This window comes from Eschrichtius robustus, chromosome 10, assembly GCF_028021215.1.
Source record: "Eschrichtius robustus isolate mEscRob2 chromosome 10, mEscRob2.pri, whole genome shotgun sequence".
Lineage (NCBI taxonomy): Eukaryota > Metazoa > Chordata > Mammalia > Artiodactyla > Eschrichtiidae > Eschrichtius > Eschrichtius robustus.
Genome location: NC_090833.1, coordinates 35106992 through 35129412, shown reverse-complemented (window position 1 = coordinate 35129412; position 22421 = coordinate 35106992). Strand labels below are relative to the sequence as shown.

General features: G+C 54.0%; 1 protein-coding gene across 2 annotated transcripts in view; it reads right to left on the bottom strand.

Moving 5' to 3' along the window:
- The window catches only part of SHB (SH2 domain containing adaptor protein B), a 133681-nt gene that overhangs the window by 16932 nt on the left and 94328 nt on the right, over positions 1-22421 (bottom strand). The window contains exons 4-6 of one of the 2 annotated variants that reach the window (XM_068553722.1): positions 12863-13034; positions 6648-6767; positions 222-4993 (exon numbers count right to left, since the gene is read on the bottom strand). In XM_068553722.1, coding sequence (XP_068409823.1) covers positions 4990-4993; positions 6648-6767; positions 12863-13034 — 296 coding nt within the window. In that variant the 3' untranslated portion in view covers positions 222-4989. Of the gene's footprint in view, positions 1-221; positions 4994-6647; positions 6768-12862; positions 13035-22421 lie in introns of those variants that run through there. The other variant, XM_068553721.1, reaches the window with a different exon arrangement.

Genomic DNA, 22421 nt, shown 5'->3' with positions numbered 1-22421 from the left:
GCTGGGCAGGGAACCCAACACTGGCCGGGGAGGCTCTACTGTGGTCTGGGGGCTTGGCCATGGGAGCAGCCCCCATGGAGCTAAGAGGCTGGAGCCTCAGATGTCGACCCGACAAGGGGTGCTCAGACGGCAGAGGGAAATGAAGTCCGTGCTCCCTGCCGATGATCGAAGGGCGAGCAGCCTTTCCTCATCCCCCGCCCCTCCCCGCCCCACAAACCTTTATTATTTCTTGCTCCTGGCTGTCAGCAGCAACAAACTAAGATTAATCACTGGCCCGCCTGCCTAGACCCAGACATGCCTACTGTTTGAAAACTCTCTCCTCTACTATATAAATCAACGAGGGGAGAGAAGAAAGAAAAACAACTCTAACAGAAATGTGCCCCCAGCGCCCCTGGAACGCAGCCCATCAGCTCCTCTGGCCCCGCTACACTCACCACCCTCCCAGGAAGCATCTGTTGGGTGAAGACTGGCTGCCCAGCAGTCAGCACAAACCCCCAGCTCCAAGCAGGAACCTGACGGGCCTCGTTTAGCAATCAGAGCAGGAGGCATTTTCTTGTCCCGCCCCCTCCTTCCCACCTGGAGAAGGAGGTGGGGCCTTCCCACCATCCTTAGGACTGAGCAGAAAGACACCTTGTCCTGACCGTAGAGTCTTGGACCTGGAAGCAAATTTACGAATCAAATGCCAGACCCTCTTTCTATGGAATGGGGGAAGACACTCGCCCGTGTCATCCAGAAGCAGATATAGCCCAGACGCACCCCGAGGGCGCTTGACCTGGTGCAGTCCTGTCCACCTTGCTGCCTCCACGGCAATTTCTAAAGGCTCCGGGAAAGCTAGGAGGAGCGGAGACTGGCATATACCTGCTGAGCTGCGTTAATTATTACAACAACTTCATGAGAGTAGCCTACATGGCTTTCTAGGTGATGATCAGGGAGGTAAAGTCATTGGCCGAGAACCACATAGCAGGTAAGAGATGGAGCTAGGATTCGAACCCAGGTATCTCTGGCTGCAGAGCCCATGCTTTTCCCTCTACATCTTTAAAAGGGCTGCCCTGGATCTCCCCTTGGGACGCGTGCCCACGTGCTGCCCACCTCTTGGACTGTGCTAGCTCGGGCGGCATGTCTGTGGACATGTCGGGGAGACGGAGGCAGAGTATTGTTCCATTTGACACCCTGGTTCATGAATGGTTCTAGAATACAGCTCTGGGGACATGACTGCGACGCTGCTCAAAACCTTCAGGAACGCTCCCTGCCCTACAGGTTAGAGTCCCCAGTTCCTCAGCCTGATGACTAGGGCCACCCCTCTCCTTGGCTCCCATCAATGTTATCTGTTGTTCTTACACAAGCTCTGTACTTCCTGCCTCTGTGCCATTCCCTCTGCCTGGCTGCCCTCTCTACCCTGTCCACAGGTCTAAGATCTGCCCAGCCTTCAAATACCCCCTCTTCTGGTTCCTTCCCTCTTTCACAGCCCTGAGCACTTTCTGCCTTGGGGAACCTTAAACACGTTCTATGAGTATCTGAGCTACCCGTGTAAATACCACTTCTTCCCCGCTTGGGCTATGAATTCCTGGAGACTGGAGCCCACTAAATAACAAGACACTGAAGGGGCAGAGTTTATGGGCTGAGGAAAGCTCCTGAGTGATCAGGGCTGAGTGGTACCCTGATGGAAAAAGGTCAGACCCCAGAAATGTCTCCTGAGGTCAGAATCTGGGCTACGCATTTGCAAGGATGCTGTGCAGTTTGCCTTTGGGGATTTGAAAGCTGAAGGCCCCTTTGTGAGGGCTCCCTGGGGCCATGTCCCCCACTGGAGTTGGGGCTCTCAATGCTTAAAGAGAACAGGGCTGGGCCCTTGTCAAAGGAGCAGGGGCATCCCTGCTGAGGCCTCAGGAGGGCCACTCTGTCTGCCTCCATCCCGGGGGGGCACCCAGAGCAGGCAGAGCCTGCCCGGTGTACGAGGAGGCCCTGGCGTTCTCCCTGCCTCCCTGGCCCTCAGCGGCAAACCCTCTGGTCTTTGGAGTCCTGTTTCCCGCATCTTGTCCAGATTCCTTTGCAAAAACTCATGAAACTAGAACTTGCAAAGAGTCATTCATAGTCCAAAGTGCCTAAAGAACAATTTTAATGAGATTTTTCATCCCTTTCCCCCACTGTTTGCCTTTCCAAACAGTAAACTGTGTTAGAGGGTGATGTTTTCTTGCCAACTTCTAAAAGCTCAACCTTTCGCTTCCCCGAGGCTAGAGTGAGTGTAGCAGGGGTCACTGGTTGGTGCTGGGGCCAACGTGTGTGCTGATGGCTGAGAGGGCGCCAAGGGTCTGACGCCCTGTCAGGTCAGGCTGGAGTGGGGAAGAGGGAGAGTTCTGCAGAAGGAGGGGATGAGGGCAGTGTTCAAAAGCCATGAGGCAGGACCTCTGCAAGACTGCTTCACGGGTGGGGGCGTCTGCCATGGAGGGGACTTGGATGCGAGGAGGTGAGGAAGGCAGGCGCCGTCTTGGATTGCCACGGGTGCAGGGGGTTTTTGGTGAAGGGGCAGGTGGGTGGCAGCTTAGGCTGGTCCAGGGATCTGTCTGGTCCCCACAGTGGGAAGCAGTCGCCATCTCTCTTGTCAGTGTGGTCAACTGCCAGCTGGGGAGCTGGTCAGTCACAAATCCCCTCTGGGTCTCAGTCTCCCCAGCCATGAAGCAAAGGGACTGGACCAGGCAGGCCTCTACGGTCGCTTCAGGTTCGACACCGATGACCTTCTGGCCGGTGTAAGGAGTGCTTGGGAGGGGGTGGGGAGACACTGGGCTGGGTGGGAGTCCTCTGCCTCCACTCCAGTCTCGGCTGGTCGGTCAGCTTCCTCTACCCTAAGGTGAGAACGAGGATGGTGATCTCTGCCCTGGCCACCCCGTGGGGCTGTCCCGAGGCGAATGCGCAGGCTTTCTAAATCGTGAAGCGCTGTGGACTTGCAGGGTGGAAGTGGGGTTTAAGCATACAGGCGGGTGCCTGAGAGTGGGCACTTCAGTGGCCCCGTCACTAAGAACTGAGTCTCAGCTCCTCTGCAGGGCACGAGTCCTGCCCAGGCTCTTCTGCATCTCCAGGGCTTTGCCTGGCCTGTCCCCTCCACCTGAGATGCCCACCAACTGTCCCTGCCTGGGGAACGCCTACCCTTTCTTTAAGGCTCAAGTGTACCTCTGCGCAGCACCTTCTCCAGACCCTCTCACTCCAGCACCAGCTCCGGCCCCCAAGGGCCTCTGTGCAGACCTGCAAGCAACAAGGCCCAGACTGGGAGCTCTGCAGCCTGGGCTGGGCTGTCCTCACCTCTGCTCCCTCTGCTGCCCAGCCTAGTGCCTGGTACCGAGGGCTCTGATAAATATCTGCCGAGGGAAGGATGGGAGGGGTGGAGGGCCCTGTACTCTGGGGCCAGACTCCCCCAAACACTTTCCTCCACCCTAGAATACGCTCATAGCATGACCCAAGGCTCACATGATAACATAGCTGGAATTCCAATGTAAATTTGCACCTCACTCCTGATAATGCCACTCCCCACCCTACCCCCACCAGGCAGGCTTCGGGATGTGAGAGTCCCTGGACCTCCATGGTGGCTGGCAAAGCTGGCACTTGCCCCAAGCAGCTGCGACATTCAGTACCAGGGCAGTTCCATTTGTGGTTGAGGTGATGAATGCCAGGTGTCACTCCCTGGCCGGCAGCCTGACTGGTCACTGGGAACTGAGGCTGCTCTGGAAAACAAGCCCACCTCCGCTTAGCGGGCTGCCCTGGCCAGCCACGGATGGCCTAGCCCTCCTCCCCACTTCTGGCCTTCTTCAAGAGAAAGCTGACCAGGTAAGACCACCCCTCTGGCGTCTGGGAGCTAATGGCTCCTGACAAGCACGCAAAACTAAACCCTCCACCTCCAGCACCCATGGGCAGAGATCAGTCATCCAAATTGCACTTCCTGATAATGAGAACTGACAGGACGGGTCCAGGAAGACAAACCTGGGCCTGATGGCAGAGTGCTCTGATCTGGGATCCCAGCGCAGGCCCCTGGGTTGCGCCCTCAGTCTCCTCCACCTCCTCCCCTTGCCTGGGAGGTGCAGGGGATCTGGCCACAGCACTCCAAGGACAATGGGTGGCTGAGCCCACGGGCAGGGGAACTCCCGAGAGCCAGAGACACTGAAAAGTATCTATGTAAGGAGAGCAGCGTCACCTCTCACGCACAGATGAGGACACAGGCTCAGAAGGGTGATGTGGCTGCCAAGGCCACAAGGCCAGCGAGTGGGGAAGCCCGGCCCCTGGACTATAAGCCTGTTACAGAGCAGAAGAGAATCAAGGCGCTCTCCATCCCAAGAGTGGTCCTACAGTCTAGGGAAGGGAGCAAACCAGGAACGAAAAGGGAATTATGCTCTTAGGACTTTGACAGAAACACTCTTCTGAAGACCCATCTGTGAGCTGGCATTTGGGCCTGTTTGTCTAACGGAGGGCATGGGCTCAGGGCACTGAGGAATGGACCACGCAGGCACTGCTGGCATGAGTACTCCTGCCACTGGCTCGAGAATCCTTGTGTGCTCCCATGCTGGCGCCTCAGCCCCGACACATCCCGGGAACTTGGGAGGCTGTTTCTTCCTTGCAGGCAGGGCTGTGGTGGGGTCACCAGGGGCCCCAGTGTCCAGCCAGGCCTGCCCAGTGCAGGGGCCCAGCACGCGCCCAGTGAATAAACAGAAGCGCGATGGGGCCCTGGCCCTCATGGTGAATGACTGGGCCTGGCATGGGGAGCCCCACCCTTTTCTCCGTGCATTCAATCAGCCCTCTTGGGAAGACGCCTCTGGCCTGGTCCCAGACAACAGGATTCCAGGAAGAATGAGATCCACTGAGGAACTCAGAGATTGCCAGCGTGATGAGAGTGAGGAAGCCCAGGGCGTGGGCAGGCTGTCTGGGTCAGCAGGGAAGGGTGGTGACACAGGAGTCCCATCTCTGATGTCACCTGCTTCTTTTACTTCTTGCAGTCCAGAAAGGCACAATTCACCTTGAGGTGGGAAGGTGAAGATATGTAAGCATCATTCATGGGCACCTGGGTTGCTAGGTTACCTCGAACAGTAAGGGAGGGAGGGGGCTGCATGGAGCAGTGGGGAGCTGAAGACCCCCTGGCCCTGGGCAGCACAGCCAGCGGTATGCACCTGTTCCCCACCGTGGCCCTCTGGCTTTGGCCGCCTCCAGCCCAGCCAGGGTTTAGTGTATTGAATTTTCCTGGGCTGCAATAACTGGCCTGATTCTTTAAGCTGTCAGGCCTGATGGTGGATGATGAAGCATGCACGTGCCGTTTGTCCTGAGTGCCCTCCAAGCTGCTTAGAAATCCCCTCCACATCCTCCCTGGCAAGGCGGTTGTCCAGCTCCTGGTTGCACACCCCCAGTGATGAGATGCTTGCTACTTCTTGAGGCAGCTTTGGATCGCTCTGATTCCTGATTGGCTCTGTTAGAGAACTGTGCCTCTCACTGACCTAGAATCTGCCTGCCCATAACTCTCCCATCTACCACTTCTGCCCTGATGTCCTTGAGAGATCTGTGGTTCCCCCACGTCTCCACACACCCTCCCTTCTCCAGGCGGACTTCCAATGCCTCTGCTTCCTGCCCAGGCTCTGCTCTGCAGTTTATCACTGTCCCTCTCAGGTAGGATCAGTCCTGAGCAGAGGACACAGGCCAATCTCTCTCTCCTTGGCTGCACTGACCCTACTGACTACACAACCCGGCCTGCACAGGGCTCTCCTGACAGCTGCATCCCAGCAGGCCCTCTCTCCATCACATGGCCTTGAACAATGGCGAGCAGAGCAGAAAGGAAGCAGGCAGAGGGCTGCACCACTCCTGGTGGTCTGTGCTGGCTGAAGGGCCTGGGTTTATACCCCAGTTCTGTCACTAATTCTTTAAATCCCTCCTCTCTCCAGGCCTCAGTTTTCCTGTCTGTAAAATGGGTTTCAGACAATCCGTTGGATTCCATCCAGTAACAGCACTGAATGATGAAGCCCTCAATCAAAAAACCCTTTCTTATGGCAGGGCCACCTATCCTGAAAGCAATGGCCTCGTATCCAGAAAGACCTGACAGGTGATAACGCCAGCAAGATTCTTCCTGGCTCTTCCCAGTGTTCCTCACAACCTTTGTGCGACACCTAAAAGTGAAACTTTCCAAAACAGCAACCTAGAACATAAGGAAAGGGTGGTTCTCACGGCGGCAGCAGGAACAGTGGGGAGTCAAACACCCGGCCTTGAGTACTGGCCCTGCCCCTTGGGCCAGCCATGGCCCCTCTCTCAGCCTTAGTTTCCTCATCTGCAAAATGGGGACAAGATGTTTCTCATCAAAGTGCTGTGTGAGGTTTGAGAGAGGGATGAGGCATGCTAAGTGCTTCTATAGTCCCTGGCTCACCGTAGATGTGAAAGCTATTCTTGGATATTTAATATAAATTCTAGGAGAATGCCCCCCCTCTTTGTGGGGGGCAGAAACAGAGCACATAAAAACTCCTCTGTATCCCAGGAGAATAAGATCAATTGGAAAAGCGAGGCTTGAAATAACTCATGCTGGCAAGTTTCCTTGGGGGACACTGGCGGGTCTTCCTGCCCCAGACACTGGGGCCAGGCTGCGCATCGCTGGAGGCTGCCAAGGGCCCAGGAAGTGGCCAAGGTGTACTCACTTCAGGGAGAGGGAGTAGTCATGCCTGCTGGTCTGGCTGTTCCGGACAAGGTAGCTACACTCCTTGCAGAGTCGCAGCAGGTTCTCCGCATCTCCTCTGCTGATGGCTCCATGATACCATCTGCGGAGAAGAGACGGGGTCAGAACCCAGCAGAGACAGACCCCCCACAGCTGACACCCTGAAATCCGCTCCTCCCCGAGGAGGCTCAGCCTCTCTGAGGGCAGCTGTCGGCATCCCGGGCCTCCTTGTCACGAGGCAGTGCACGTGCGTTTGTGTGTGTGCGTATGCCTGTGCACATGTGTGTATCCGTGTGTTCAGTCATTCACTAGACATTGACTGAATGCCTGCCGCATGCAGGTCCTGGGGAGAGAACAGTGAGCAGACCTGCGATCTCCTCGCCATGAAGCTTACGGTCTAGTGTGGAGGCTATGGAGGAAACGAAGCAGGGTCGCCTGGCTTGGAGCTGGCGGGAGGGACTGCTATTTTAAGCAGCTGCCAGGGAAGCCTTCTGCAGAGAGTGACATTTCAGCGTGAACCTGAAGGAGGTGAGGGAGGAAGCCACGAAGGACAGCAGCTGGAGAAGAGCGTATATGGCAGAAGGAAGGGCAGCAAAGGCAGGAGTGCCTGGCATGTTTTGGAAACAGCAAGGAGGCCAGCGTGGCTGGAGTGAGGCAAGGCGGTGGGGTGGGTGCTGAGGCCGAAGAGGCCACGTGGCAGGGCTGGGTCGGGGGCCTTGCGCGCAAGGCAATGCAGGAACTCTGGCTTTCTCCATCTGAGTGACACAGAAGCCGTCAGAGGGCGCTGACAGGAAGGACACGTGCTGGCTCTGTGACATCTGTGGGACTAGTGGGCGGTGCTCATCACTCAGGAGAGCAGGCAGTTGGGGTGGGGGGGGGTCACACCAGTGCTCCTGCCAAGTGCATCTGGCATCGACTGGGCACGTGGAAATCCCAGTGTCACTGCTTCCGGACAGCATGTGGTGAGTGGCAGAATCAGAAGGGAGGGGTGCAGTGGCAGATGCTTGACTGCAGAACAAAAGGGGAACGTTGATTTTCAAGACTGAAAAAGCTGAAGGTAAAATTTCAGTGGCAGAGTGAGGATCCTAAGATGCCGGTCAGTGGGTGTACTCAGAACGGGCCTCTGTTTACGTTACAGTCTCTGAGGGGCTGGGTCAGTGGGAAGGTGGCCAGAGATGGGGTCAGGAGGAGAACCAGAGGTGCTGGATGGTCAAGGATGGATCACACTTTGGCCGCTGAGTCACAGATGCAGCTCTGCCACTGGCCAGCCGGGCAGTCTGGGGCAAGTGGCTGAACCTGGGGTACACCTCGGTTCCCTATCAAGTTAGGATCACTCCACCCTTGTTTTGGGGTTGTGAGGATTAAATGGGATGATGCATTGAAGGGCTGGTGCACAGCCTGCAATGGGGTGAGTTTCCACAAATGGCAGCTATGAGCATCAGCTGAAAGAGACTGAACTTGTTGACGGCTAAGGGTCACTTCCCCAACTATCATTATTTCAGGCTGCTGCTCGCCACGCAGACTGCATTTTAAGCTCCCAGGTGTATGGGGGAGGCTGCCTCCTGGACCTGCCCAGGAGTGCCCTGTGAACAGTACCCGTGAGAGTTCTGGTACAGACATTCTGCTTGGAGAAAAGTGTCGCACTGCCTTTCTCTGCACTTCCTGCCATTTATAAGGCAGTGTTCTGAACAGTTAGCAGCAGTGGGGACGACATAATTATAACCTAAAAAAACCCCAACCAGCTCTAGGAAAGCAAGGACTGGAGAGTGAGTATGATGTGAGTATCCCCATCCAATGAGCATGTGACCGAGTCACTGTTCGCCCAGGAGGTGACCGCTCACACTCCCAGAGATGTGAAGGCTCAGGATATGCTTAAGAAAGGATACATGACTGTGTTTGAGAGAAGAGGTTAGACAAGGATGGAGCTAACTTTAGAAATAAGAGCTAACAGTTTTGCCATGGTTGCTTTCCTGGGAAATTTCACCTGTGTAACACAGCCCCAGTGAGCTGACAAAACGTTGTTTTATTCGGAAAACAAGTTTCAGCTATTTGAAGCAGAGCCTCAGGGAAGGCCTAGATGTGGTCTCCAGGGAAGTGCTGTCCGCATCCGCCCCCTGAACACAGGACAAGTGGCACTAAGGGAGGTGGTGGCAGACAGGCCTCCGGGGTCTCTGGATCCTCATTAAGGGTAATCCCTGGTGAGTAAACAGGATAAGCTGCTGGTTCCTTCCCCCGCTGCTCCAGTCACTCCACACGGAGAGAAAGGCAGGGGACTCAGGGTCGAGGATCAAAGGAGAACCAGGAGTTTGGGAGAGATGGGGCAAAGGACACTAGACTGGAGGATGGGGAGAGGGCAGCCACTGGCCAGACTGTCAGCAGGAGGATGGCCACCAGGAGACAGGATGGGCCTGGGTGGTCCTTGGGGTTGGGGGGCACGGCTGGGGACCAACCCCTGCGCCCGAGGAGGCTTTGTCTGGACTGAAAAGAGATTCCAGGCAGCAGGCCATCTTGGGGATGTGCTGGACTTTGCAGAGCTGGCCACTCAGGCCGGAACCATAGGGATTAAGAAGACTCAACCATAGCCATCCAGTCCAACCAATATCCATGAGCTCATCCAATATTTTCTCACCACTTACTACACCCTTAATCTCACAGGACTAATGCAGGGAGATGGAGAATCAACAAATAGATTCAGGAAACAATGTCAGATAGTGACAAGTGCTATGTAGGAATACTGCGTTTGTGAGAAGGCAGTGACTGGGGCAGGGGAGGTGCCTACTATGGAATGAATGGACAGGGGAGGACCCCAAGGAGATGGCATTTGACCTGAGAATCTGCACTGTGAGAATGAGTCGATCATGTAAAGAGCCAAAGAAAACACGTTCTCTGCAGAGGAACCAGCAAATGCAAAGGTCCAGAAGTAGGAATGAGCTTGGGGTGTTCACAGAGCAGAAAGGCAGCAAGAATGGTCCAGCACTGTGAGTGTGGTGAGTGGTACAGGATGAGGATGGAGAGGAAGGCAGGGTCCAGTTCCCTGAGGCCTTGTGGGCCAAGGGAAGAAGTCTGATTTTATTCTAAGCATAGGGAGGGCAATGAGAGTTTTAAACAGAGATGCTTAAGAGATACTTGCTCTGGATGATCTTACAAAAGGTAAGCCAGGCTTCCCTGAAGAGCGGCCAGAGGGGAAATGAAGCAGGCGACAAGAGAGGAGGCTTCTGCAGTGGTCCAGATGGGAGGACCTGAGATAAGAAGATGGATGGATTCGGGCTGTGTTCTGGATGGAAAATTGGCAGAACTTAGTAATGTACTAGATGCTGGTATAATGCAAACAAAGGAATCAAGATGACTCCAGGGTTGTGGCTTGGGCAACTAGGTAGATGTGATGCCGTTTGTGGAGGTGGGGAAGTTGGGGAGGAGAGGGTGTCCAGGAGAAGATCAGGAGTCCAGTTTTGAACGTGTTAAATTCAAGATGCCCATTCGTCAGCCAAGTGAAGATTCCACGAAGGCAGCTGGACGTAGGAGTTGGGAGTTCTGGGAGAGGTGTGGGCTGGGGAAGTGCACTGGTGAATCACCACCAGCATCCTGAGACTACCCAGGGAGAGCATGTAGCTGGAAACTGAGCCTCAGACAGTCTAACCTTCAGGTCAGGTTGAGGCAAGGATCCTGCGGGGGAGGCAGGACCAAAACCAGGAGCAGAGACTGTCTCCGAAGGAGGGAGCTGTCTACTGTGCTGGCTGCCACAGAGGTCAGAGGAGGTCACCTGGTGACCCGGGCAGAAAAGGGAAGCAGATTGTGGTGGGTGAGAGAGTGGCAGGTGATGGAAGGGAGAGAGGATGTGCTGACAAACGTGGGGAAAAGTTCCCAAAGTCCCTCTTTGGGGACTTTGTCCATTGAGTGGACAGCTAGCTATTTACTGAGCACCTACTATGTGCCAGGCACTGTTCTAGGCACTGAGCAGTGGTGACCTAGGCAAGTTCCTGCCCTCATGGAGCTTATGTTCCCAACAGGGGCTAGAGCCAGAGGGGGATGTCCAGTCAGGATTACTTCTTTATTTGCTTTAAGAAGTTCATGACTGGCACATGTTTATATGCTGATGATAATAATGACGCAGGACGGAGGGGGCGGTGGGCTGCCTAAAGAAGGCTGGGAGCAGTTGCCCTGAGTACCTGAGTAGCCTTTCCACCGTCCCAGGAGAGCAAGCAAGTGGTAGCGGTACCCGGGCAGATGTGTGACTGTCCACCCTCAATAACCCTCTAAGACTGGGGCACACCGCTCAGTGTCCCCATGTTCCCTCTCCTCTGTGCTAGGGTGGAGAGAAGTCGGGGCTTGAAGGGGCCCCCTAATCTCTGAGGCAACACCAGTCCAGGTGGGGGATACAGTGAACCTGGGTCCTCAGGCTCCGCTGGAAGTGGGATGTTATTTAAGCCCATCTCTCGGGTAATGAGGCAGGGTCTCCACCAGGCCAGAATAATCCCAGAGAGATGAGATGAGGGGGGATGGGAAAAGCCAGTCATGACTCTGGACTTGGCCGAGGGCCTTGTTGGGTGGGAACGGGAAAGGAAAGGCAGAACTGCCCTCAAGGGGCCCATGAAGTTCCATCTGGGGGTGGGAAGAGGGTAGGCTGGGCCGCTGACCCCAGGCAGTGATACAGTGTGGAGAGAGGAAGCACAGGGCCAGGAATCAGGAGATGCGCACTCTAATCCCAATTGGACAGACTTGACAGTGGCCTTGACCTTCTATGAGCCTCAACAGTGACTCCATGAACTGGCTGCTGAGACTGACCCAGGCAGACCTGGGTCAGGATGCATGCTGAATAGCTCCCAACTCCCAGGGATCTCTGGATCATATTTTGTTTGTTGATTAAAAAGCTCACAGTTTAATCAGAAATAAGCAAAACCTGCCACCCAATCTGTGTGGCTGTGAGAAGTGATTAACACAACACCCGCTGGGAGCGCACCCCACCTCCAATGTGCTTGGTATAGCAGGCGCAGGGCTGTCACAAAGGAGCCTGCAGCACACGCTTAAAAAGGGGCACAGGAGCACATGACATCATTCGGAAAACTCTGCATCCTGCTCAGCAAGGGAGCATTTCCTGTGAGGGATGCACTGCCGGCCGGGTGAGACCAGAATCCCCTGGGCGGAGACTAACATAGTACATAACACACACAATAAAGTCTCGTAAGGAACCGGCTTGGTTCAGCTAATCTCTTGGCCTTACTGAGTGCCTATTCTGTGCCAGCCATGTGCTAAGGGTGAGGGAGAAGTGTATATGAGAGGAAAGTGAGGGGAGAGTGTAGGGTTGAGTCATGGAGTTCGAATCCTACCTCTGCACTCTGAGCCATGAGATCCTAGCCAAGGCTCCACATCTCTTAGAGCCCCGATTTTCTCATTTTGCAATAAGATGATAACCCCATTTATCCCACATTCGCTTGTTAAGAGGATGATACACCTGATGGTGCCAGCACAGGATCCAGGACGTGTTTTATTAAGTTCCTGGAGAAGCTCACTCTAGGGTAGGTATGTGGAATGATGAGAAACTGAAAGAGCAGTCCGGGGGCAACTCACAGAGTGAGTGGCAGATGGCATATGGGACTTTATCCTGGCGGTGATGGGGAGCCACTGAAAGTTTCAGAGCAGAGCAGGGACCTGACACCCCAGCAGAGAAGGGAGATGATCATCACGGTCAAGGGGAGGGGCAGTAAACACTGACCAGCAGTGTTGGGGAGAAGCAGGGAGGGAAAGGGGCAGCAGGGATGGGACTTGGATGCCGATTAAAGCTGGGAAATCTCTGGGGAAAACCCAAATCAAGAGTGTCCAGGTCTTGCCCAATTAATATCAAGCAGATGTGGGGCAAAACCATCACTACAGCTACAAAAATAAATCTAATATACAATTAGGCAGCAAGATTTAGTATACATTCAGCTTTTCAAAAACTCATTTGCTGGATGATGAAATTAGAAAGGAGCATATAAGAGTGAGGGGTGCACCATGTGGACGATTTCACAGAACTTCCTACTAGCCAACCAAAGGAAGGCAGGTGATACAGTGTGGAGAGAGGAAGTACAGGGCCAGAAATCAGGAGACACGCACTCTAATCCCAATCGGACAGACTTGACAGTGGCCTTGACCTTCTATGAGCCTCCACAGTGACTCCATGAACTGGCGGCTGAGACTGGGCTTTGCTCCCTAAGAACTTACATTTGCTTCTCCAGTGGGACAGCAGGATCCACTCTCTCTCCCAGAATCCCACAGAACTCAGGGCTCCCATGTTTGATGGGCTTGAAGCCCCCTCCGGGAGCTCGAAGCTGGCGCCGCCGGTCCCGGGAAGGCGAGGGGGATGACTGCCGTTTCTCACTGCCGTTAAACTGGGCTGTGGGGGAGAGAGAGAAAGAGCACGGTTACCTGGTTACCCAGAGCTCAGCTCAAGGAGTGGCACATAGTGGGGTCACGGTTGATGGTTTTCGCTGGGGCTTTACAACTTGCAGGCAGAAGAGTTCCAGGCAACGAACAAACATGGCTCAAAAGACGTGGGCTTCCTAAAACGGGACAAGCATGTGCCATCAAAAACAGATGGTGCATTCGAGAGGCTGGTTGAATCCCCAGAGGCCACTGAGCTCAGCCTTATCCCCAAAGGAACCCTCCTGCAACCTCCATCAAAGGGGACACGGCACTCCCGGAGGGGGCACAGTCCCCTAGACAGTTCCTCCTCATTTTCTGCCAAAAACCTGTCTCAAAGTGGCTCCTCTCCTCCTCCCATTCTCCCATCCCACCTGGGGTGGCACGGGCCACATCTGCCCCCTTTCTCCTAGGACAACCCTAGAGAGTTCTAATCGAGGGTCACGTTGCATCACCCAAGTCTGCTCCTTGTCCTGGACCCAGCACCCAGGGGAGGCTGGAGCAGTGCCCGGCACAGCGGAATGGGTCCTCCAGTGTGCCTTCCTCCCGCCCTGGACCTGTGGGAGTGTTGTTCACTCCACGGGCTGGGGAGGATGCCTCTTGAGGGCAGGACCCTGGAGACACCCCACAAAAAGCAGAAAAGACTGAGCTAAAACCGGAGTTGCCAGACGTGTTCCTGGAGACTGGCTAGTCCACCTTGCAAGTTATCTCTCTGGGCTTCAATTTCCTCATCGGAAAAGTAGGGATAACGACCGTACCCACCTCATGGGATTGTTGTGAGGATTCTGCCAGGTGATGTACAGCCATCTTAGCAGAGCGCCTGGCGTGCAGTCTGTGCTCAGTCAACGCTATTATAAATATTTTCTTTTATTATGATTTATTTTATTATTTTTATTATCATGTCTGCTCAATGTGGACACAGTACTAAGCACTTCACAGAAGCTTCCAAACTGACTTGAGTCCCCCCCTCCTAAGCTGGCCAGTGACCGGCTGTGTGCCTTGGCTAAGCTGCTCAACTCTCTGAGGCCCCATGCCCTACCTTACCAGGCTGCTGTGGAGATCACATGAGGGACTACATCCTATGGGCCCAGCATACACAGTGCGCTTAGCAAGCTGGGCCAGGGCCTGCGGAACGATGTTCCCAAGGCCACATCAAGGTGCAGGCCCATGGACACACAATGGTATAAAATCTCCCCCCAACCAGCAAGCGTGGACGTGGCCAGCTGTCCTCCAACTCCAGCCGCACGGCAATCAACCTCACATTCACAGAAGGTGCTGGGAAACCCCTGCCCTGACAGCGGTGATGTGCTGTCCACGGGGGCGGAGGACTATGTATGAACCTGCTGTGTGTCTCAGGCACGGAGCAAGATCATCCATCAGGACTGCGAAGCATCTCCATCCCTCCAAGACACTCTTCTCTGTTAATCACTACAGAAAACAGAGGGAAGGGGCGAGGAGGTTCCTGCCAATGGAAGGCCCTCAACAGGTGGGACCCATGTGTATGTGATCACTCTCATGATTGCAGTGGGGTCCAGCAGGCTGTCCACCCTAGACTCTCATTCACATGTGCCAGGCACAGTTCAGGCCTGGGGAAACAGCAGTGAGCAAAACAGAAATCCCTGTCTCTGGAGCTCAGGGTCCAAGTGAGGAGAGATAGACGACAAGTGAAATGAGTCAGATCCACAGCACACCAGCTGGTGCTAAGTGCTCTGGAGAAAACAAAAGCAGGACAGGGCAGGCCTCTTGAAGGATGGCATCTGAATAAATGACTGGAGGAAAGGAGGGCCGACCCACATGGACATCTGGGGGAAGGACATTCCAGGGAGAAGGAAGAGCAAATTCAAGGGCCTTGAATTTAGGAACAGGCCAAGGGTGACAGAGAAACAACACAGCCCAGGGCAACTGGAGGGATTGGGGGGGCGGGGTTTGAGGCTGAGGGGAGTGGGAGGGAGCAGGGCCAGGTGGTGGGGCTTTGGAGGCCTTGGGAAGAACTTCGGTTTTATCCTGAGAGAAATGAAGAGCCATTCTGATGTTCTGACAGCGGGGAAGGCTTTTGACCTGGCACTTTTTAACAGGACTGCTGGACTGACAAGGGATGGAGGACGCGGGTATATGGGAACTCTCCGTACTTTCGTCTCAATTTTGCTGTGAACCTACTTAAAAAAAAAAATCGTGAATTAAAAAGAGAGCAAGATGGAAGGGGAGCAAGGCCGAGCAGTGAAGAAGCTCCTGCAGGATGGGCTGGCATGGGAGAGGTGGGTGGAAGTGACCGTGAGAAACCAGATTCCGGCAGAGGCACAGGACTGGTCTGTGTCTTCAGACTGGAGTGACAGTGAGACAGAAGATCAAGGTCACTTACAGGCTTTTGGCCTGGAGGATGGGGCTGGCTTCGCCCAGGTGAAGAAGACTCACAGAAAACTCTAAGCTCCGTGAGAAAGCAGGATGGAGGCCAAGCTCCAACCTCCAGACACCCACAGCCTGTGACGCCAGGACAGGCAGTGTGGAGTAGGGGCAGAGCGAGGACTGGCTGGGGGCTCCTGCCCTCCTCTCCAGCTACGGGTCTGTTCTGTGTCCAACCACAGGGACAGACAGCAAGATGGCAATGACCTCAAGGCCCTTGTAGGGAATACGTCCTGGGGTTGTGTGTCAGAAAGGGCTCTTCCATTTGGCTGATGAGCTGGGCTTTCACAGTGGTGATAGGGGCTGAAGCTCAGAGCTGGGGCCCTGGCACACATGTCACCACGGGCCCTTCCCTGGCTTCCCAGGAGCCCAGCTCCCCCACCAGGGCTCCCACTGAACCACACCAGCTCTCATGGCAACCAGTCAAATGGGGTATATGTTCTGGGAGGGGGCGGGAGGAAGAGGTGAAGCAGGTTCTGACCTGAGCCCCCTAACTTGCAGAGTCCTGGATGGGTGACCTTGGGCAGCGGTGAGCACTGGGATCGGGTAGACAGGTGAGGGCCTGGTCACCCTTCTAAAGAGCTGAGACTTGATCCTACGATGGGTTGAATGAAGGAATGCCATTCTTCATATTGGGCTTTAGAGACGTCTCTGACTGCTGATGGAGGGTGGGTTTGGGGGCAACCCTGGAGGCAGAGAGACCAGTTAGGGAAGCCTGAATCCCTCAGTGATGAGAGGGATGCGGGAGGCGACTCCAACAGGACTTGATTACGTGTGGGGCGAGTCAGGGAAGACCCCTGTGTGATGCCACACTGAGACGGAGATCGGGGCACAGCAGGGGATGGGGGCAGGGAGCACAGGGCCAGTGTGTACTTTCCCACGAAGCCTCCCCTCTGCTAACTTTCTGGTGTCGGGAATGGAGAGGAGGCAGTTCAGGCCTCTGGCCCCTGGGGGTGAACAGTGCCGGAGTGGGCAGAGGAGTGGGGGTCGGGGAAGGGGCTAGGTGGGAGATGAGGTTCTAGGCTTAGTTTTGCCACAGGCGGAGGAGAGGGAGAAACCAGATGAATTGTAAGGCACTTTCACCTCTGACAACCTGGGTGTTCCACCGGCTAAAATCAGAATTGGGGGCTCTCTCCCAGTATACAATCCCACGACACACCTCCTGGCACAGAAGGTGAAAAGAGAGGCATGGAGCATGGAACACCGATCATGGAAGGAACCCAAGCTCTCACGACCAACAACCTGGCAACCTGTCTCGTCTCAGATCTCACCAGGTCCCTTTCCAGGCCGTGCTCTCTGCCTGTATTACCAGGACACCCTCCCTTCCCCACTGCCCACCTGACTGACTCCACTTGCTCTTCAGGGGTCACCTCTTCCAGGAAGCCTTCCCTGGCCTCACCTCCTTCCCAGACTCCCCTTGATCTCAGCCTATGGTACCCTAATTGCCAGTTTCCTTGTTTGGCTCCTCATGAGCCCCTCAAGGGCAGGGGCTACACCATATTTGCCCCTACCCCCCATGCCTAGAGCATGCCCACAACATAACAGGTGTTCAAAGAATGACTGAATGAAGAAACTTAATGAGCTGCTGTTTCACTGTACTGGGGAAAAATATCGGTTTTCATACCAGATAAATTGGATAAAACCTAATAATGTCCCAGTCAACACTGTAAATCCCCACTGAATTAATTCATACATTCGCTTGCAAGCTTAATAATATAGCCATACATTTTAGAGGGAACAGGTGGTGATGAATGACAGGCTTAATTAGGCAAATCATTCCACCTAAAATAAAAATACACAAACTCCAAGTGATTCAGCAGCACAAGAAAAAAAAAAGTTGAGAACAAAAGCTCCAAACACAACTGCTTTCATTCCTTCTAATTAAGCTTCTCTTTAATCTGCAATTTAAAAAGACAACTCTTTTAATTTAGCGATTTTCTGCAAAAGATAAAGGAAGACACAGCCCTCAAAAGAATATCTGCATTTAGAGAAAAAATATGCCACCCCTGTGAGTTGTTAGAATGACAGTATCTAATTAATTCCACCTATAGGCAATTACAAACAGAAGTCAGAGTTCTGAGGGAGGGAGGGGAGACTCAGACGGGCAGGGACAGGCCTCTGGAGCCCTTTTGCCTTTGGTGTGATGATGGGGACCAGTATCCTGGTGGCAGTGGGAGAAGTGGCCCGGTTGACAGCTCTAGCAGCCTGTCTCCCAGGCGGGTGAGGTGGTCCTTCGTGATGTCCCAAATGTCCTTCCAAAAGCTCTGGTCTAATGACACATCTCATTCTTTAAGACCCAGCTCAGATCTTCCGGGAGGCCCTTCCTCCTTGCAGATTAGCCTCTGCTGCTGGTGGTCCCCTTCCTACATGTATTATAGATTTTATACCAATCAGCCTTGAAGTTGGGTCATTGTCAATGACAGAAGACGGCATTTCCAGGCGCCCACGCGAGCTCTAACCCTCACGACAACCCTGCCACCCTGTGGGCAAGGGAGTGGGGGCCCGGAGGAGGGGAGGAAGAACTCCTCCAGGGTCTCAGAGCTAAGGAGCAGGGCTGGCTGGGCAGGAGCTGTGCCTCACTCATTTAGTCTTTGAAATGACCACCACCTGTATGAAGTCTAGAAGCTTCGAAGGTCTGGCACAAAAGTCCCCCTTCCACAAAGCCTCCCCTGATCCCACCTGCTGAGAACTACCTTCCTCCTGGGCGGCTCACGGCACTTGGCCCTTCTCTTGTAGCTCAGTGGGCTCCCAGCCACTCTTCCCCAGTCAGCCCGGGTGTTCTGCAGGAGCAGCGCCTGGGATTTATTTTAGGCCTCTTTTTCCTCTCCAATCTCTTGTCTGTCCCTAAACTGACTGTAGTGCTGGGCATAGAGATGGTGTTTAGTGAACGTTTGCTTAGATGAAGTAAATGTGTTCCTTCAGGATCCAGCTCCTTCCTGTTTATCATTCAGGGCTGGCCAGAGAGATCAGGTTCCAAAATGCCAAAGGGCCTCTAAAGCACAGGTCTCTGGGCTCAGAAACTCTTGCTGGCTCCTACTTCCCTGGGACGGAGAACTCACTCTGGTGCTTGAGGTCCTCTGTGACTTGGTGACAACCTGACCTTCTGGATGCATCTTCCCCTAAAAAAACCCCTCTAGGTTCCACACCCCCCCCCCCAGGCTCCAGTCACAAAGAATGGCTGGTCCCAAATCCATCATCTGCTTTCCTGCCTCTAGGACTTTGCTATGCTGTGCCTGTCCGATAGAATCCCTTTCTTCACTATTTCTGTGTGCAAAAGTCCTAGCCATTCTTCAGTTCAGCTTTAATGTTACCTCCTGGGGGCAAGTTTTGTCCTAGACACCCCCCCCCAGGTAGAATTCTTTCTCCTCTTCTGAACCCCGCCTCCCCTGTCTGTGCCGCTGTCTGACCCCGCACCAGTCTGTATTACAGTGCGTTATGTAGGTGTCTTCTCAGAACCGGATGGAGATGGGGCCTCGTGCCTCAGCCTCTTCTGAACTTCCCCATGCCTGACACACAGCCCATGGGCTGCAACAAGGCCAGAGAACAGAGGAACTGTGGCGGCTCAGCATCATGGAAAGGACGTGGACTCTGGAGTTAGGAAGATCTGGGTTTGAACCTTGCCTCTGCCACTATTGTGTGACTTTGGGCAAGACTCTAAACCTCTCTGAGCCTTAGCTGCCTCTTCTGTAAAACAGGGCTGACAATACCTATACCATAAAGGATTGTGGAGGTGGTTAGTAACAGATGATGTACCAAAGTCCAGGCAGGCCCCCTGTACATGGTGGTCCCTTCTCCCCATGGTCACATCCATGCTCAGAGCAGCTCCTTTTCATGTACTCAAGAAGATAAAGTACCTTGTATCAGAAACCATCTTCTTCTCCAACCTGTGCTGGAATTCCTAAGTTGGAAGCTCCAAGAGGACAGGACATATTCTGTTTTTTTCAAAGACGAATTCCCAATGCCTAGAACAGTGCCTGATATATAGTAGATGCTTAGAATCTGTTGAGTGAATGAATCTGCATCCAGATTTATGGTCAGCAGGACCAAAAATCCTCATTCATCAATCAAGAAAGGAAACTTAAGGGCTTCCCTGGTGGCGCAGTGGTTGAGAATCTGCCTGCCAATGCAGGGGACAAGGGTTCGAGCCCTGGTCTGGGAAGATCCCCCATACCACGGAGCAACTGGGCCCGTGAGCCACGATTACTGAGCCTGCACATCTGGAGCCTGTGCTCCGCAACAAGAGAGGCCCGCGCACCGCGATGAAGAGTGGCCCCCGCTTGCCACAACTAGAGAAAGCCCTTGCACAGAAACGAAGACCCAACACAGCCAAAAATAAATAAATAAATAAATTTTAAAAAATAAAAAAAATAAAAAAAAAAGGAAACTTAAGAGCTGGACTCCCCACCCATTTTTTTAAACTATTATTTTAAAATAGTTTTGAAAAATGGCTTGACCTTTACTGAGTGCTTCCTGTGCATGGGCAAGCATACGTGAGGACCCGACGTGACATTCTCTTCTGACCCTCACAACGAACCAAGGAGGCTGGTGCAACTTCACCTACATTTTTTTAAAAATTATTTATTTTTTCAATTTTGGTAAGTGCAGTTTATTTATTTTTGGCTGCACTGGGTCTTTGTTGCTGCGTGCGGGGCCTACTCTTCTTGGCGGTGTGCAGACTTCTTATTGCGGTGTTTCCTCTTGTTGCGTAGCACGGGCTCCAGGCACTCCGGCTTCAGTAGTTGCAGCACGCAGGCTGAGTAGTTGTAGCTCACGGGCTCTATCTAGAGTGCAGGCTCAGTACTTGTGGTGGGCATGTGGGATCTTCCCGAACCAGGGCTCGAACCCGTGTATCCCTGCATTAGCAGACGGACTCTCAACCACTGCGCCACCAGGGAAGTCCCTTCACCTACATTTTTATGAACAGGGCCTGGTGCGGGCGAATAGCCTGCTGCAGCAGATAGAAGCAGGCTGTCACACCAGGCAGCGAGCCCCGGACCCCAGTCCCTGTCCCTCTGCTTTGGGATGGAAACACTGGGCAGCCTCCTGGAAACCCTGGAAAGCCTCTAGAAGTGCCCCTCTCTGGGGACGGGCAGAGAGAGAAGAGTCGACAGTCTGCCAAACATCCCCCAGCCCTCTGGGCGGACCACGAGTGTGGATGGTGGCCCCTAAGGACAGGGATCATTCACAGGGAACCGGAAGGGAGCAAAGGGGGCCCAGGGTCTTGGGTCCCAGGTGAGGCCTGCGATGTGCTCCAGGTTCAGTGGCTGCTTCTTTCTGGCTGGCCTTGAGTCTCCGGCCCTCCCAGTTCTCTAGTACAGGACAGAGTCCTTTAAGCATAAGGCAACAAGGATTAGAGAACTGAAAACAAAACCCTGTGCACGGAGCTCTCAGGTGCTAAAGAGGCTTCTTTAGGCCCCGTGTGGATGAGGTGGGAGTGAATACGGGGCTGACAGGAGGGGCCTGCACAGTGTTCCAGGCCTGGTGTTTGTTCATGGATGTCCTATGACTCTGAAAACACAAGGGCACAGAGAACAGAATGAAGGTGCCCAAGGCATCCTTTCCACACAGTCCTGGGCACTGATTCCTCCACACCGCTGAGGGCCGGGTGGGTTTGTAGTGGGGGGACAGGTGGGGAGTGGGGAGGGCAGGGGTGCAGAGGCACGGAGGGGGCTGCAGCCCGGGCAGTCATGAGCCCCCAAGAGGGGGCAAGGAGGGAGACTGCGCATTGGTTTGGGAAGGTGGGGGGCCCCCATGACCCAGAGTCTATGGAAATACCACAAGCTTTCACGACGATGCGCAAACACTTGCACTTGACTAAAACTCTGTTTCTATGACAACGGTCCTCTGTTGCTTCAACTTTCTAAACATATGTTCTGCCTCATCTCGCCTGCTCCTCATAGTAAGACAAGTATTAGAGTTCCCATTTTACAGCTGGAGAAACTAAGGCCCAGAGAGGTGAAGCCCCCTTCTCCCCTGCAGTTCAAGAGCAGCCCTCACTCTCCCCTCTGCCCGGTTAGTGAAGGCTGTGCCTCTAGGTAGGTTGTAAGGCGATGGGCAGCCTAGCAAATGTTTTGGTTTGCTTTTCCAGGATCACCTATGACAGGCCTCTGTGTCCTCCTTGCAGACACACGCAGGCCCCAGGGCACCAAGCTGCCACGTCTCGTGTGCAGTGCCTGAGAACAGAGGTTCTCATTATGAGAGGGGGCAGTGGTGACTCCCCGAGAAGCAGGGCATGGGGAAGCCCGCTTGGGCTCCAGGAATCCCATCTGGTTTCCAGGAATGCTGTCCATGCATGTACACCCAAGCCTGGACTGGGGAAGGAGGGCCTGGCATGAGGGGGCATGCCTTCGTCCTCCTATTCTGCACCCCAAAAAGGAAGCATGGACACCGCTGCCTGGTGCAAAGACCCTGCCCCAAGGGCTGCTGCTTGGCTGCAGGAAGAGTAGGGACAAATCCTGATGAAAATGATGAAATGACCCAAACGCAGAGGACTTTACAGCTGCTGAAGCAAGCCACCTCCACCATCATAACTCATTTTATAAATGAGGAACAAGAGCTGCAAAAGGGACTGACTTGCCCCATGTCAACAGCTAGATTTGAACTTGGACTTGAACCCACGTCTTCTGAATCCCAGGGGCCTCTAACAAGTTCAGCACAAATCCTGTCTACAGTGCAACAGGTTCTCAAAAACAACAATAGTAACGATAATGATACCAAAAGCCAGCCTCCACTGAGCACTGACTGTGCCCCTGACTCCTGGCACCAATTACCACCTGGTTTTATAGATGAGGAAACAGGCAATTTGCCCCAGGTCATCCTGCTAGCAAGGTGCAGCACAGGGCTTTAAATCCAGACCCTCCAGCTCTCCTAGTTCTGAGCTGGGCTCAGTGTCAGATGGAGAATGCCCCCTCAGGTCTGATGTAGTGTGTCTCCTGACACTTTAACCTGCAGACACCCACAG